Raw genomic sequence first — 16341 nt, forward strand, 5'->3', positions numbered from 1 at the left:
AAAGTTTGTGATATTACACGAACTTTTTAAAGTTCGTGGGAAAAACCGGAATCCTTGGAAAGTTGATGATTTTAAAAGCAGTTACCCCTTAAATATAATACTCCCTCTGTCCGCCATTAAATGTCCCATTTTTCTTTTTTCATCCATCCGCCATTAAATATCTCATTTCACTTTTACTCTATTTGGTAAGTGGACCATACATTCCACTATCTCATTCCACTCACATTTTATTCTAAAACCTATATATATAAAGTATGACTCACATTTACTAACTTTCCTACCCACTTTCCTATATAAAGTCAAAAAATTTCTTAAAATCTGTGCCTGTCAAATATTGGACATTTAATCACGGACGGAGGGAGTATAATAATATAATATGTTGTACTCCCTTCGCTCCAACTAAATTGAGTCAAAACTTTTGGGTACGGAGATTAAGAAATTGTGTTGAAAAGTAGGAAATATGAATAAAGTAAAATATGTGTTGGAATAAGAGTAATTTGATGTTTTTTTATATAAAAAAAATGACTCAACTTAGTTGGGACATTGATGCACTTTTTACTAGCACTAAATAAACCTGCAAGTATACATAGTATATATAGTATAGCTACCGGATATCGGACATAGGGAAAACGATCACAGACTGTCCACCTTCTATTAAGATTCTTCTTCTATTTGGAAAAACAAAAGATTTTGGATTTTTGAAACTAAAAGTTATAAAACTAAAGCAAATAACAATTGCAGATAAAACACAAAGATTAATGAGATAAGAGAATTCTAGGGATGTAATTTCACAATTATGGTTATATAAATTCCAACTACAACACCCTGGCACAATTCACACTTCACTAGAATGAGTCACAAATATATTGTCCATGCAGCACAAAGTGGAATAATAACTCCTAAAAGCTCATAAGACTCACTATGTTCTCACTCTCAATTAACAGTTTCGTTTTAAGGGAAGCTAATTGTAACGTCAACAAGCTCTTCTAACTCGCAAACCTCCTCTAACGATTGTGTTGCACGCCAGTAGATCATCACCGAATGTGTCACTCAAACATGAAGCAATTATCCAACACTTAGAATAAAAGCGAAGTAATGAACAAAACAGATATTAAATAAAATATGAATCGTATAACCAAAGTCGTTACTAACACATCCCTAGAATTTTACGAGTTTAGTTACACATGATTGAATAAACTAAAAACATAGCTTGTAGGGAATACAAAGAAAACATAAGAACTATAATAATTGAACCTAAATGTTGAATCTTGTAGCCTTAATCTTCTCTTGAATTCTTCTTCAAATGTCTTTGATCTTGATGAACAATGGAAGAACTCTCAAATATTAACTCTAGAAAATATTCAGCAAAAATATTCTATTGATGAAGCTTGAGGGGGTATTTATAGCCTTTATTTTCGTGCTCCATATTATGGCAAATATTCAACACAGTATGGTAAATCTTGGAGAGAAAGTAAGTCAATTCTTTGCGCCGTATTTTCCCAGCGGGCTGCTGCAAATTATTCCGTAGCTTCTGTCTCTCGATTAGTGGTCGTTGCACTTGTTTCAGCGGTCACTGGCAATCATCCCATAGCCACTGGATCTCTCGGAGCAGTCGCTGCGCACAACCCAGTGGTCGCTCGGCGTGTTCTTCTTTCAGCGCAACTTTTCCGAAGCGGACCGCTATATCTGTTCAGCGGTTGTTGGCGGCCAACGGTTGCTGGTTGTGCTCAGCGGACCGTTGGACGGCTCTAATACTCCAGATTTCCTAAGTAAAATATCAAGTAAGTGAGTGGAATGAAGGTAGGAATACCATTTCATTCCCCATTCCATTCCAACATACCAAATATCCCCCTAGTACCAACAACGGAACCAACATAGGGCCAAACCCCTGCTTCAGCAAAGGCTTAGCTGCTACTGGCCGCCCTTTTACTCTCTCTTCATCTCTCTTACTTTATTTATTCTCTTACTTTATACTCTCCACTTTTAACCTTTAACAAATCAAATTTTTAAATCTCGTATCCAAAAAAAATACCCAACTAACTCTGGACACATGGAGTACTATTTGTTACATCCTTCCGCTATTAATTGTCTACTTTTGTCATTTTCGTCCGTCCCCTATTAATTGTATACTTTCACTTTTTACCATAAATAGTACTCCCTCCGTCCAATATTAAGAGTCTCATTTATGGGTTGCACGAGTTTTAAGAAATATTAAGATTAGTGGGTGGAAAAAAGTTAGTGGAATAGGGATTCTATTACCATTTGGAATGTTAGTGGAATGAGTTAGTGGAAGGTGGATCCTGTTACCATTTGGAATGAGATCTAACAAACTGGTATCTAGAGCCTTGGTTTTCGAACTAGGGTTTTGAATTCCGCTGTGAGGGTTTTTTCTGGTGAATCGAGATGTCTGCTCTGAACGTGAAGGTTGACAAATTCACCGGGAGAAATAGTTTTGGTTTATGGCAGATCAAGATGCGATCTCTGCTGAAGCAGCAGGGTTTGTGGGAGCCGCTCAAAACAAAGAAGGCTACGGAGGATGATAAGGAGTAGACAACCCTAGACGAAAAGGCCCACTCGACCATCATATTGAGCCTGTCTGACGATGTTATCATCGAAGTTGCGGATCAGGAGACGGCTGCTGCTCTTTGGGCGAAGTTGGAGAGTCTATACATGACGAAGTCTCTAACCAACAAGTTGCTCTTGAAGCAACGTTTGTTTCGGTTACGCATGCAGGAAGGTACGCCCCTTCGGGATCATCTTGAAAATTTGAATAAAATTTTGCTAGATTTGCGTAATGTTGAAGTTAAAGTAGAAGACGAGGATGTTGCTTTAATTTTGCTTGTGTCTCTTCCTGAATCTTACGAAAATTTTGTTGAGTCTTTTATGACTGGAAAGGAAACTCTATTGTTGGAGGATGTTCGATCTGCTCGCAATGAGTTCAGCCACAGAAGATCTTCCATCGGGATTATCTGTTACGGGTAAAGGACAGAAGAAATTCGGATAGAAGAAGCAGAACTCAAAAGGTTCAAAAGGTCCTAAAGGCCCTAAGCCAGATGACATCTGCAGATATTGTAAAGAACCAGGGCATTAGAAGGCTGATTGTCCAAGGATAAGGAAGAAATTGGGCAAGAAGGAAGATGCTAACGGTTCTGCGACTGTGGCAGAAGCCGATGACACAAATTCGGAAGAAGAATTGGCCTTGGTTGCGGATGAACAACCACACTGTAATGATGTGTGGATTTTGGATTCTGGAGCGCCATATCAACACTTATGAGCAGATAGATGGAGGCAATATTACCATGGCCAACAGTGCTGTCTGCAAGGTGGTTGGCATCGACTCAATCAGGATTAGGACTCATCATGGGGTCTTCTGCACCTTGAACGATGTTAGGTGAAGCTCACTCTTTGTTTGGACTGTGTACACAGTAAGGAATAACAAGCTTCCTAGGTCCAGTGAATCCACTAGATCACAAGGTCTAGGAACTCACGGATTTTGGAAGATCTCGGTCATCGGACACACAGAATACCTCTTCAAAACCCTCAACCACGTATACTAAAATTAGCACAGGGAAGTAGGGATCGATCCCACAGAGATGAATGCGTAATAAATCATGCTCAAGGATTCGGGACTATTTTTGGGTTGGCTGCCGCCACGCAATTTTGGGTTGAGGAAATTAAACTAAACTTGGTGTTGAACTTTGCTACGCTGACAACTAGATCTAAGCAGAAACAGAAATCATGCATATAATTGGAACAAACGGAACAATCACTAGATCTAAGAAACTGTGCCCTAAATTACCTAGACCTGGGAAATAAACTGACGGTGTGGACCATTTGCTGAAAAGGTGAAATACGGACGAAAAGCTGGAAAACAACTAACTAAAGTACTAACTAACAGCGACATCATCTTCTCCAACAATTGACGTAAATTACCCAGTTAAACAGAGATAGAACGCAGATCGGAACGAAACAGACTGAATTTAAAGCAATAAAATCGAAGAACAATTTAAACTAAGGCAGATCTACGGCTACTAGGCGAAGCAATTAGAAAGAGAGCAGAAAATTCACAGATCCATGCACAACTCGATTTCCCCTGTTCAGGTCCACACTTCGGATGCTAAATCCACTCCGGATCCAAGCATCCGAACCCAACTCCGTCCAAAATCATGTCCATGACTACAAATTCGTCGATTCACTACAGATCAACAACAACAACACAGATCCACAACCTACTTCCCAGATCAAGCACAGAAACATCCAAAACAGAGAATAGCATTCAGCTTCTGGAATCAAACCGCAAAAATACAGAATCAACGTAAATCAACACAAGATAAACACCATCACGACAGAAACTAAATGCATAAATAATCGGTAAGTAGCAAACACCCAAATCGACTTCCAAAAACGATGTAGTTCGACGGAATAAAAGAGCAGAAACTGAATGTAAACAAATTGTATCTTCGCCCTCCGTGAGGACGGTGTTACCACTGATTTTCACCGGAGATGAACCCCTAAAAACCCTTAACTACCCTAGAAATTCCCATTCTTCCCAAGTGTGTGTAAGTGCGTGTGAGCTGAGAGCAAAATCATGTCTATCGTGTGTGCTGCATGCTCCTCTATATATAGGCGTAGAAGTGGGTCCAGCGAGGTATGAATAGTCTTTGTTGCCCTCAGCTATTGACTCCTTCGTCCAGCCATTTTTCTCTTCAAAACGCTCACTTTCCTTTGCTTTCCTTTGCTAGTCCATCGCCTTCAGCTTTCCCTGGATCTAGCGATTCCTTCACACACCTGGCTTAAAACTGCATTAGACCCGGTAAAATAAAGTGTTTTTCACCATATAACCGATGCATGAAATTAGCCTTATTATTAGGCATGTTCCACAGATGACGAAGAATCTGATATCCCTGAGTACATTTGATAGTAAGGGGTTCAGTTTCAAAGGTGAAGGTAGAGTAATGCGTATTTTGAAAGGTTCGAAGTGTTAGGTTTGGTTTACTGAAAAGCATGTTTCGAGCAAGTTTCGCTCGAATAGAATCTTGCTTGTATACGTAAAACTCTATAATCCACTTTTAACCCGATTCGGTATTATTCGAGCATTTTCGCACGAATAGAATCGAGTATATTATTACATTGTGTTTGCTTGTGCATTTATAAGATGTTTTATAAACATTTAAATGTATAAGAAGCAAACAAAGTCTAAGTCTTTTGCTTAGTAGACTGGTTGTGGGCGTCGTCCACTTTAAGGTAACACAATGGGTTCTATGCAATGCTTTGCAAAAGAAAAAAAGAAGAATTTCACAACCCAGATAGGCTTAGACTACCTATCGTGAAAGGTTGCAATGTCAGTCCGATTATTTCTAAGTTTTACTGAAATAAGATGACGTTGGTGTGGTATAGCACTGAATGGATCTAAAAGCAAGACGTGTTTTATGCTATCTACTGAAAGACTAGGTCTTGATAAATAACTATTTCTTAATCTACATACGTTAGCATTGAGCATACGGTATTGATTATGCACTACTTTGACTTATCAAATGCTGCGGGTTTTTCGCAACCCAATAATCCTGATATATTGGGTAGTGGTGATTAATATCTAGCGGTGCTAGGATTGCTATTATGTTGAATCGTGCGCGATGTGAGTCTCGTTTGATAATGTCCTCAAGAGGAGCTTGAACAAGGTTTTATTATTCGGAAACTGACCAGTTGGAGTTTTATTACTCTATGAATAATAAATAAGTGTTTCTTGCTAAGTCCACTCTTGGAATTAATAAGATGTTAATTAATTAAGTCCATAGCAGACATTAATTAATTAATGGACATTTATATCTTAAGCGCGGGAAATAAATAATACTCCCTCCGTCCCAAGATAAGTGACTTGTATTCCTTTTTGGAGTGTCCCACTATAAGTGACCTATTTCCATTTTTAGCAAAAAGTCATCTCTTACTTTATTTTCCACCTACTTTATTCTCTCTTCTCTCTTCTACTTTTCCTTCTCTCATACTTTACTCTCTCCACTTTAACTTATTTAAATACCATTCCTTAAATCCCGTGCCCAAAAGAAGTAGGTCACTTATCTTGGGACGGAGGGAGTATAAAGTAATGGAAACCCGAAGTACTTGTAATTTCAGATTTGGATGGGGAGTGCAATATTACTTCTGTAGTGGCTGCTCGTAATATTCCAATTAAAAGCTTATATTAAATTGGGGTTCAATTTAATTAGTAAAAAGCTAATTGGAGGAGCCCATATCCAAAACCTTCCATAGATCCCTGACTGGGCCCAATATGAACTTAATATAAATAGGAGAATAAAGGAAAGACAAAAACACAATTATTAGTAGAGGAAATTTTCGCCCCCCTCTCTAATTAGTAGAGGAGTTCGAAAATTCTTCAGCTCTTCTCCGTGAGGAATTTTCTGTCTTCTTTATTCGAGTCCTAGTATTTTGATAAGATCAGCCCACCCTGATATCGAGATACAGTTCGGGAACCTGTCAGAAGATCCGTGGTCTAGTATTGAAGATCATCACGTGGAGAAGGCGCGAGCAATCGACGATTCTTTGGAGAATCAAATCGGTAACTCTAAACCGTAGAATTAATGTTTTAGGATTTACTTTCTATAAGCATGAATTATTTGCGTTCTAGCATGCAATTATCTGTTTAACGTCGCATAATCGGTCAAATAGATCCGTATCTGATTTATTTGTTTTGTACAAGTCTTCCGCTGTGCAAGGGGCACCAAACCCCAGCACGAAGGTGGTTCTGACAGCTTTGAAACAGGGTACCTTGTATGTTCTGAGAGGTTCCATCGTGGCAAATTCTGTTGATATTGCATCATCTGAGGTTGCAACCAAGGATATGACCAAGCTGTGGCATATGAGGCTCGGTCATATGGGAGAACGTGGCATGAGAATCATGTCGAATCGTGATTTTCTTTCGGGCCATAAGGTGCAGAGACTTGATTTCTGCCAACACTGTGTGTTGGGGAAGCTTCATAGCAGCAAGTTTCCAAAGAAGGGTGTTCATCGAACGAAGGGGACACTTGACTATATTCATATGGATTGTTGGGGTCCCTCACGTGTTGAGTCTATTGGAGGACACAAGTATTTTGTGTCGATGATTGATGACTACTCGAGAATAATTTGGGTGTTTATGATGAAACATAAAGGTGAGGCATTCAAGAAGTTCAAAGAGTGGAAGACTCTAATTGAAAACCAGACTGGGAAGAAGATCAAGCGATTGAGAACAGATAACGGTCTGGAATTTTGTTCGTCTGAGTTCGATGAGTTCTGTAGGAGTGAAGGGATCGTTCGCCATCACAACGTTAGACATACACCACAGCAGAATGGTGTGGCAGAACGCATGAATCAGACGTTGTTGGAGAGAGCAAGATGCATGCTCTTCCAAGCCGGTTTGACTAGGAAGTTTTGGGCAGAAGCAGTAAACACAGCTTGTTATTTGATCAACCGTGGACCTCACACTGGCATTGACTGCAAGACACCGTACGAGGTATGGTCTGATTCACCTGCAGGATTACTGTTTACTATCATGTGAGTGAAGGTAAGTTGGAGCCAAGAGCTAAGAAGGGAGTATTTGTTGGTTATGGAGATGGAGTTAAGGGGTACAGAATTTGGTCATCTTCAGAGGGTAGAATTATTCTCAGTCGGAATGTGGTATTTGATGAAAATTCTATGCTTAACTCTACCGTGAAGTCTATTGCTACAGAGGATTTGGATGGTGTTGATGAACAGGTGGAGCTGCAAGTCACTCACGAAGTGAGTGAATCACAACTCCAAGGTGGAGAATATCAACACACTACTGCTGAAGCCGCCGATACTTCGGATGTTCATCCACAAGCTCGTCAGAGAAGCATTGCTATTGACAGAGCTAGGAGGACAAATGTGAAGCCTCCGTTGAGGTATGGTTTTGAGGATATGATGGCATATGCATTGCAGATTGCCAATGAGGTCGAAGATGAGCCTTCGGCAGATGAACCACCTACCTACAAGCAAGCTGTTGTGTTCTGTGACAGTCAGAGCGCTATTTGTTTAGCCAAGGATCAAGTCCATCATGAAAGGACTAAGCATATTGATGTGAGGTATCATTTTCTAAGAGATGAGAAGAGAATTGAGGTGAAGAAAGTAGGTACTACTGATAATCTTGCTGATATGTTCACCAAGTCAGTCCCGCAGAGCAAGTTCCAACATTGTTTGGACTTGCTTAATGTCATGAGCTGTTAGTTGCCCGTGGAGGGCAAATCTGAGGCAAGAATGGAGAAGTTTGTTCGTCTGGTGTTATGATGATGCGTTTGCAAAGGAAAATTCAAGTCAAGGTGGAGATTTGTTAGTATGCTCTGATACCAGTTTGTTATGACAAATAGGACAATTGTGAATCGAGAACAAAAGAACGTAAATAGACACAGAATTTACGTGGTTCACCAACGTTGTGTTGGCTACGTCCACGAGCAAAAACGGAGAACAAATTGTATTATGACTGCGGTTTTCAGATACAGATTGGATTTTTCAGATCACAGAATTATGTGCTCTACTCCCATATATATAGGCACACATTAGACAGACTGGGCCTAGGAAACATAATCCTATCCCAATTAGGAAACCTAATCCTATACAAATTCAAGGCATACTATCAATTACTCCCTCCGTCCCACTTTAGGAGTCCCGGTTGGAATATTCCATAATTGGTAATAGGCCCCACATTCCACTCACCTTTTATTATAAAACTAATATATAAAAGTAGGACCCACATTCCACTATCTTTTTTCATCAACTTTCCTTTGTATTTCTTAAAACTCGTGCCGAACTCAACCGGGACTCCTAAAGTGGGACGGAGGGAGTATAAAACTACTCCCTCCGTCCCGGCTAAGATGACACATTGCTTAGCCGGCACAAGATTTTAGGAGTTATTGGTTAAAGTATTTAATTGGAGAGAGAAAAAGTGGGTGTAAGTATTAAAGTAGAGAGATAAAGAAAGATGGATATTTTAATAGGAGTGAGAAAAAATGGTTGAGTGATTAATTGAAGAGAGAAAGTTACCAAAAAAAGGAAATATGTCATCTTAGTTGGGACAAACTAAAAAGGAAAACGTGTCATCTTAAGCGGGACGAAGGGAGTAATATACAAAAGTAAGATCTATTTCCACTAACTTTTTCAATTCACTTTTCTTTACATTTCTTAAAATACGTGTCGAAACTAAAGTGAACGATTAATGGTGGAGGGATTAGTTTTTTTGGTAGTTTTGGAGTAATCTCATCTCACAACAGATAGGAAAATTAATTTTACTTTATAAAGAAAATAACAAAACTGGACAACATTTGATGAACGAAGGAAGTATTTTACTTTATAAAGAAAATGAATTAAAAAATTAGTAAACTGTCAGTTTCGTTTTTAGTTATTAATTTTATGGAATAGTAGAATGTGAACGTGATGAATTAGTTAAGTATGAAGCTCATTTACTGAAAAATGGAAAAAATGTAAATGTGTCTTAAAATGGCAGACAATCCAAAATGACAAAACATTTCAGGTTTTGGCTAACAAAGGGTATTTCGAATTTATTAATTGACAACTCTGATACTGTGGCACTAGTAAAAAAAGGCTATCCACTCTCGGTGATAATTAGGATATTGGTGCAACGATGACATATTTATAGTTAAATTTCAACATTAGTTTCTTTTAGTTTCTAGTTCTGTCACTGCCCCTACTCGTGTATATAGGACGTAATTTTTTAACCCGAATACAAAATGGGCTAAACGGGTTAGCCCGTTAGGGTTGGCAGGTTAAACGGGTTGGCTCGAATAGGTTGTGGGTTAGCCCGAAGGGTTGCAACTTTTAATTAAATATTAAGGTTTATGGTTTTTTGTATTTTTGAATTTCATGTGGCACAAATCCAATTATTAGTTTTCTTCAATCTTCATTCTACACTTTTTCACTCGATTCCACACTATCAACTTTTAAATTTCACCTCGACTCATTATTATTTATTCCACTATCACATCATCTGCTACTATTGTCTTACCACCACCAAAGTCAATTAAGATAAATTAAGAATTAACTTATCAAAATCTCAATATATTTATCATTTTAATATTATTCATGTAAGATACTATAATATTTGTTTTTCATAAAGAATTCAGTATGAACAATGACAAAATAATGACACGAACATAAGCTTTATATCAAACTGATAGATTTATCTTTGTTTATGTTGTAGTTGATCGAGATGAAAGACTTCTCTCCAACTATTATTGAGGAAAACTATGAAAATTTGAATAATTTAAATGATTCTAAAACTAAGAAGAAAAAAATATTTAAAATTTAAAATCATTTTATAAAGGAAAATTTCGATTACAAGAGATTATTTTCAAAAGTTATTTTATTCTGAATAGCTCGATGAGTTAGCCCAAAATCCGCGGGTTAGGGTAGAAAATTTATGACCCTAAAAATTCATAATCCGAATAGTTCGCATCCAAATAATCCCACAACCCGAGTGGGTTGACCCAAACCCTTACTTATTAGCATGATTGACATCCCTTAATTGTATATAATAGAGTCATTATTAATTACTAGTACTACGATTCTGAATTTAATCTTGATTCGGAGGTCTTCGTCCAATTGGAAAAACAGCGGCAATTAGAAATATCAATTTTGACAGCGGCGGGAAATGCAAAAAAATTAGTTGGCTCTTTCGTTTCACTGCAAAATTCAAACTCCCTCCATTCCCTCTCCCCGCATCTACAAAGACAAATCAAGAGGAGAAGTGCTCCCATGTTCTAACCAACTCAAACACTCTCTCCACTTTAAGAGAAAAAATTATTGGTTCGAAGCTTTCCGGCGACAATGGCGGTTGATTCAGGCGCCGCTTCCAGTCAGATGCTCAAGAGCCCTAAGAAGAACATCAAATCCCAACAAGGCGCTCCGCTTTCTCCCAAGGCGAAGCGGAAAAGCTCACCAGGAATCCGCCTTGTCGGTGGTCGGATTTATGATTCCGTCAACGGTAAAACTTGCCATCAGGTTTGATTTCGGATCCAAGAAAAAACCCCATTTTGTTTGGTTATTTAAATTCCGCTGTGTTTATTATGTCGAGGCATCAAAGCCTTAAAATGGTTTTTAAATTTATAATTCTAGTTTTTGGGAATTGATTGTAAGTTTGTAACCCAATCGTGTTGCTGAGTCATGTTAGGGTTATTGCGAAGAGTTTGCTCGGTGTAGATTTTGGTTATTTGAAAATCAAGCTAAAACCATGTACCATTCATCCTTTAAGTATCAAAGTCATCGTTTTATCCATGAGATTGTTGTGTGCAATCTTTATGGAACTGATAAATTGATTGTGACGTGATTGAATACTCCCAATAGGCTTCTTCTTAAGCCATATGCGAATGTTTTTTCATTGTTTATGGTTGCAAGTCCAATTTACTGATTTGATCTGTTTCTCACATTTTATGTTGGGTTGTGAAGTGTCGCCAAAAGACCAGGGATTTTACTGCAGCATGCAAGAACCAGAACAATAACAAGCCCTGTACGATTATGTATTGTCATAAATGCCTTTTGAACAGGTAATTGCTCTTTTTGAGTTGTCATGTGTTTTTAAAAGCAATCAGTCATGCAAATAATAACACTTGTAATGCACCATCTTTTGCGAGTTAGGTATGGTGAGAAGGCAGAAGAAGTAGATGCTTTGGGAGAGTGGAGCTGTCCGAAGTGTAGAGACATTTGCAACTGCAGTGTGTGCATGTGAGTCTTTTGAATTGTTTCTCAATGCTTGTTCAGTGTGTTCTGATAGAATTGGATCTTGTCTAGGAAGAAGAAAGGTCAACAACCTACTGGTATACTTATTAATACGGCGAAGAAAACTGGCTTTTCATCTGTTTCTGAGATGTTGCTTAAAGGAGGAGCTCAACATTTGAGTCGTGAAAAAGATGTTGCAGTGATTGCTGCTTTGCCAAAGAAGGTTGCCATCTTTAAAAACTTTTCAAGCATATGTTTTACTTGCAGATGCATTAACAATAATTGGCATTTCTTATAAGTTGGTTTGTCTTTTGTTATGGCTCTGAACTCAACAGGAAGTTGTCCCTTCACCCAGAAAGCGGGGGAAAGAAAATTCTTTTGATGGAAAAGTTGATGCAAATATGCCAAATGACACTGACAAGAAGTCCAAGAAAGTTAAGAAGGGCCACAAAGGCAATAAGGATGATCTTATGTCAGAAATGCACGACTCCAATAAGAATATTGGAACTGAAGGTACTGGTTCATGTGGCAATAAGAAAAAAATGAAGAGGGATAGATCTTCTGAGATGGAAAATACTAAAGATAATGATGAAATATTGAAGGATAAGAGTGTAAATGAAGTAGAGAAAAAACCAAAAAAGTCAAGGAAGGAGTTGGAGAAAGATGATAGTAAGCAGAGTGTAAATGAAGTAGAGAAACAACCAAAAAGGTCAAGGAAGGAGTTGGAGAAAGACGATAGTAAGCAGAGGGATGTCATTCCAGATGCCAATGTGAATTGTGGAATCACAATGACCGGGAAAGATGTTACAAAGCCCTTAGGAAAGGATAACACAACGGGAGATGAAATTGAGTCTGCAAATACACTGGTTGTTTTAAAGCAGCATAATGCTAATATATTCCCAGACATACCTATGCCTCTGGGGACAGAATTAAACAATGTGGCTGGGTTTGCTGTATCGACAGAAGATGTTGGAAATGCATTGCAGTTTTTAGAATTTTGTGCTGCTTTTGGAAAGGCAAGTAATTTATAACCTGCAACCTCTACTTGTAGTACTCATTATTGTAACTCTACACTTGTATATATTGCTTATTTATGATGTTCTAAACTTAACGGCATGCCAATTACAATTATGGTGTCTACTGTAATGAACATGCATGCTTATTTCCTATGGTCTAACAATTAAGTATTGATTAGTTTATCCTTTATGTTTAGGTACTTCCATGAAAGCTCTAAGCAATTTAACTCAATCACTATTCTACACTTTTATGTTATCATATTTTGATTCCTTGATATTTTAATGCTATTTATATTTAAGAATAGTTAATTCTGATAATCTACACTATTATAATTATAGTTTCAACAGTTCTATTACTCTGTATATCATAAGTAGCATACTTGATCTGACCCCCATCAATACCTTGGCCAATTGGGTTTTCCTTAATTTTCCTTGTGTATATATTTGGTTCTCATGAACAGATACTAGAGGTGAAAAAGGGACAACCAGAGCATGTTCTTCAAGACATGTTCCAGGGGAGAGCTGGACGCCGAGGAAAATTTTCTGTGACAGTTCAATTTCATATCCTCCTACTATCCATTTTACAGACAGAGCAAGGGGAAGAGTATGGCCACTCTGTTGTTGTAAATTGGCAAGCAATTATTTATTTCACCATAATAGGTTGTTAATCCTTTTCCATTTTCTATGTAGATGTGGAGAACTAAGTCCATCAGTTGAAAAAAACTCATGGTTCAGTGCACTTAAGAACTGCTTCTCTGAGTCTCAAAGCTTTGTTAAAGCTCAGGGACTGGATTGTTTAGAGAGGGCATCTGATTACGAATCTCTAGAACCTTCTGAAAAGCTCAGGCTTTTAAATTTCCTCTGTGATGAAATTCTTGAAACTGAGTAAGTTCACTTTTAGTTTCACTTGTATTACTAAAGGTTCATGGGTATTTACTATGTTTTTCAATTCACAGAAAGGTGAGGAGTTGGATCGATGAGCAGAACACAGAATTTGCTGAAAAAGCCAAGGAAGCTAGACAAGAAGTTTTTGCTGCAACGCAGAAGGTTATAAATGAAATATCATTCGTAAAGAAAATTTATGGAATCAGAGTTTTCCATCCCTATTTTCTTAAACTTCAACTGTCAATGCAGGAGAAAACTTTGAAGCAGAAAATGAAAGATGATATTGCTGAAGCCATTATTGCCAAGCATGGAGCTCCTCTTTCGATTTTAGAGCATGAAACCATTGTCTCCAATATTAAACGGGAAGCAGAAGAAGCTCATGCCAAGGTGCTTGAGTCAAAGGGCATACTTCTTGAAAGTAAGTATTCCGTGTTTCTTTGGGCAACATCACTTTTTTTTTTTTTTTTTTCTTGAATGATCATACATTGTCTTTATCTGAACGATCGTACACTGATATATTTTCTTGTGTTTTAGAAGATTGACAAAACCTTCTTTTATCTAAATTGGAATTCAGAACTAAAACTCTGTTCTGTTCAATTTTGGCTGTGCATTCACATTTGTTCAACCATGATTGAGTTGGTAAATCCTTAGGGCTATAGAAGATTAGTTCATACGCATGACCAAGTTGCAATGAACACAGGCTTGCATTCACTAACTCTTTATGATGGAATTATATTTATATTTTTTCTTACATTGCTCAATTTGTTAGAAATCCGTGAACTCATTTCTAACATCTATGTTCTTTAAATGTCGGTACTGCTACTACTGAATCTGTAGAAAGTCGGACTTGCAAAGCTATACGAATAGAGCCTTTGCTTGTGGAACATGGTGGTAATGCATACTGGAAACTGAATTGTTTTGGCAATGTACTGCGCCAGCGTAAGTTAGCATTACATGTTTTGTGTTCCTTCAGTAGCTATTTGATTTAGCTAACCTTATGTCTTATGTGAAGATGTTGGAAAGGGAGACACTCTTACATTAAATGAGAACTGGTTCTCTATTGACGATGAAGGAAAAGAAGCAGTTCAGAAGCACATTGACTCTTTGAGGTAAGTTGTCTTCTATGGCAAGTCGACTTACTATTGAAATTTGTTTCATTAATGTGGTATATGCATATTTGAGTATGATCATTATGATATCTTTGCGTACGATCATTCATTTTAAGTATGAATCTTGCTAGTTACTGTGATGAACTAATCAAAGTGAAAAAACTTATTTGAGTAGTCTGAATGGTGAATGGTGTTCTTCAATCCGTTTTGGTTCTTTTTCAAGAAATGTACTAATAAGCTTTTTCTTGCAGCGTAAAAAGGCAGAGCTTCCGATGTAGACAAAACTGAAGGCACATGGCTGATGGGAAAATGTGTGCTGCTTCTGCAAAATATGGGTGAAATGTGTTCTCCCTATTTTGTTTGTTGAATTTTGTAGAAGATATTCTGACAAGCAGGACTTGGAAGCATTTGGAAATGAAATATGTTTGTGGTTAAGGAAAATATGAATCATGTGTAGTTTTGGGTGATCACTCTTTTTTTGGTTTGGAAAAGAGTCGTAGAGAGCAGAAATCATTAGAGATAATGCTTAACTGATTGTAATTGTCAACGTATGTTTTTTCTGAAGCTGTAAAACTTAAAAGTTTAATTTCAATCGTATGGATGTTGTATCATTGTTGTTGCATTATCATATATCATAGAGACCACAGTATGTATACATCCCATAAAAAAGGGACTTTGGGAACTGCATGAGTTTTAATAAAAAATTGGTAAAGTAAGAGAAATGTAAAAAGAAAAAGTTATTGAAGTATTGTTAGTGGAGAATGAAATCCACTTTAATAGAGAGAAAAAACTTACCTAAAATAAAAATGGGCTATTTTTGTAGAATGGATCAAAGTGAAAAGAAATTATTTTTATGGGACGGAAGGGAATATGAACGGATTGGAGACATATGCATGCCATCCTCAATCCACCATACATGTCTAACTATTCTTCATTGATTTTTTTTTAATTAATTTTTATATTTATTTCTAATTTGTCACCCCAAATTCTAACTTTTTTGCAAAACTTTATAAGCTAACCATGACGTTCGTAGGGTTTTTTTCTACTTTGGGGTGATATTATGATAAAGGTTCTCAAAATTCAGAAACCACTACATTGAACCCAAATAATCCAAATTCAAAGATTTGGTCGAGTGGTCCATTTTTCGAGAGCCACTTTGTCAAGTTGAACTCTCTGGCCTAGGGCTGACAAAATATACCGAAATACCGCACTTATCGTACTGAAAAAATATAAAAAATATCAAATTTTTGGTATACCGCACTTTTCGATACGGTATGATACCTTACCGACAGATTTAGGTAAGACAAAGGTATGAATTTTGTATATACCGCGGTATACCGCATCATACCGCAAAATTACGGTATATACCGTAATTTTGGGGTATATACAGTTCATAATTATATATATTTAACATATTTATTATTTATAATAATTATAATATTTTATATTTTCAAATTCATAAATCATTGATAAATGACGTTGTGTTTTTGTTAAATAAATACTCCAAAATGAATAACGACTTATTTTTCTTTTCGAGAAGGAAAAATAAGCCGTTATTGAATTTTGACTGTCATGAACTATGTTTGATTGTGATG

At 37.2% G+C, this 16341-nt stretch overlaps 1 protein-coding gene across 1 annotated transcript; it reads left to right on the forward strand.

Moving 5' to 3' along the window:
• Positions 1–10725: 10725 nt before the first annotated feature.
• LOC125212392 (uncharacterized) lies at positions 10726–15357 on the forward strand. Its single transcript, XM_048112551.2, has 12 exons — positions 10726–11022; positions 11467–11564; positions 11656–11742; positions 11809–11959; positions 12072–12752; positions 13214–13356; positions 13443–13637; positions 13709–13799; positions 13887–14055; positions 14475–14576; positions 14650–14746; positions 14998–15357. Exons 1-12 carry the CDS (start codon positions 10849–10851, stop codon positions 15032–15034), a joined length of 2025 nt encoding a protein of 674 aa, XP_047968508.1. The 5' UTR covers positions 10726–10848; the 3' UTR covers positions 15035–15357.
• The last annotated feature ends 984 nt before the right edge of the window (positions 15358–16341 follow it).

Source organism: Salvia hispanica, chromosome 3 (genome assembly GCF_029641045.1).
Source record: "Salvia hispanica isolate PSC_SH4W2 chromosome 3, Shi_PSC_v1, whole genome shotgun sequence".
Taxonomy (NCBI): Eukaryota; Viridiplantae; Streptophyta; class Magnoliopsida; order Lamiales; family Lamiaceae; genus Salvia; species Salvia hispanica.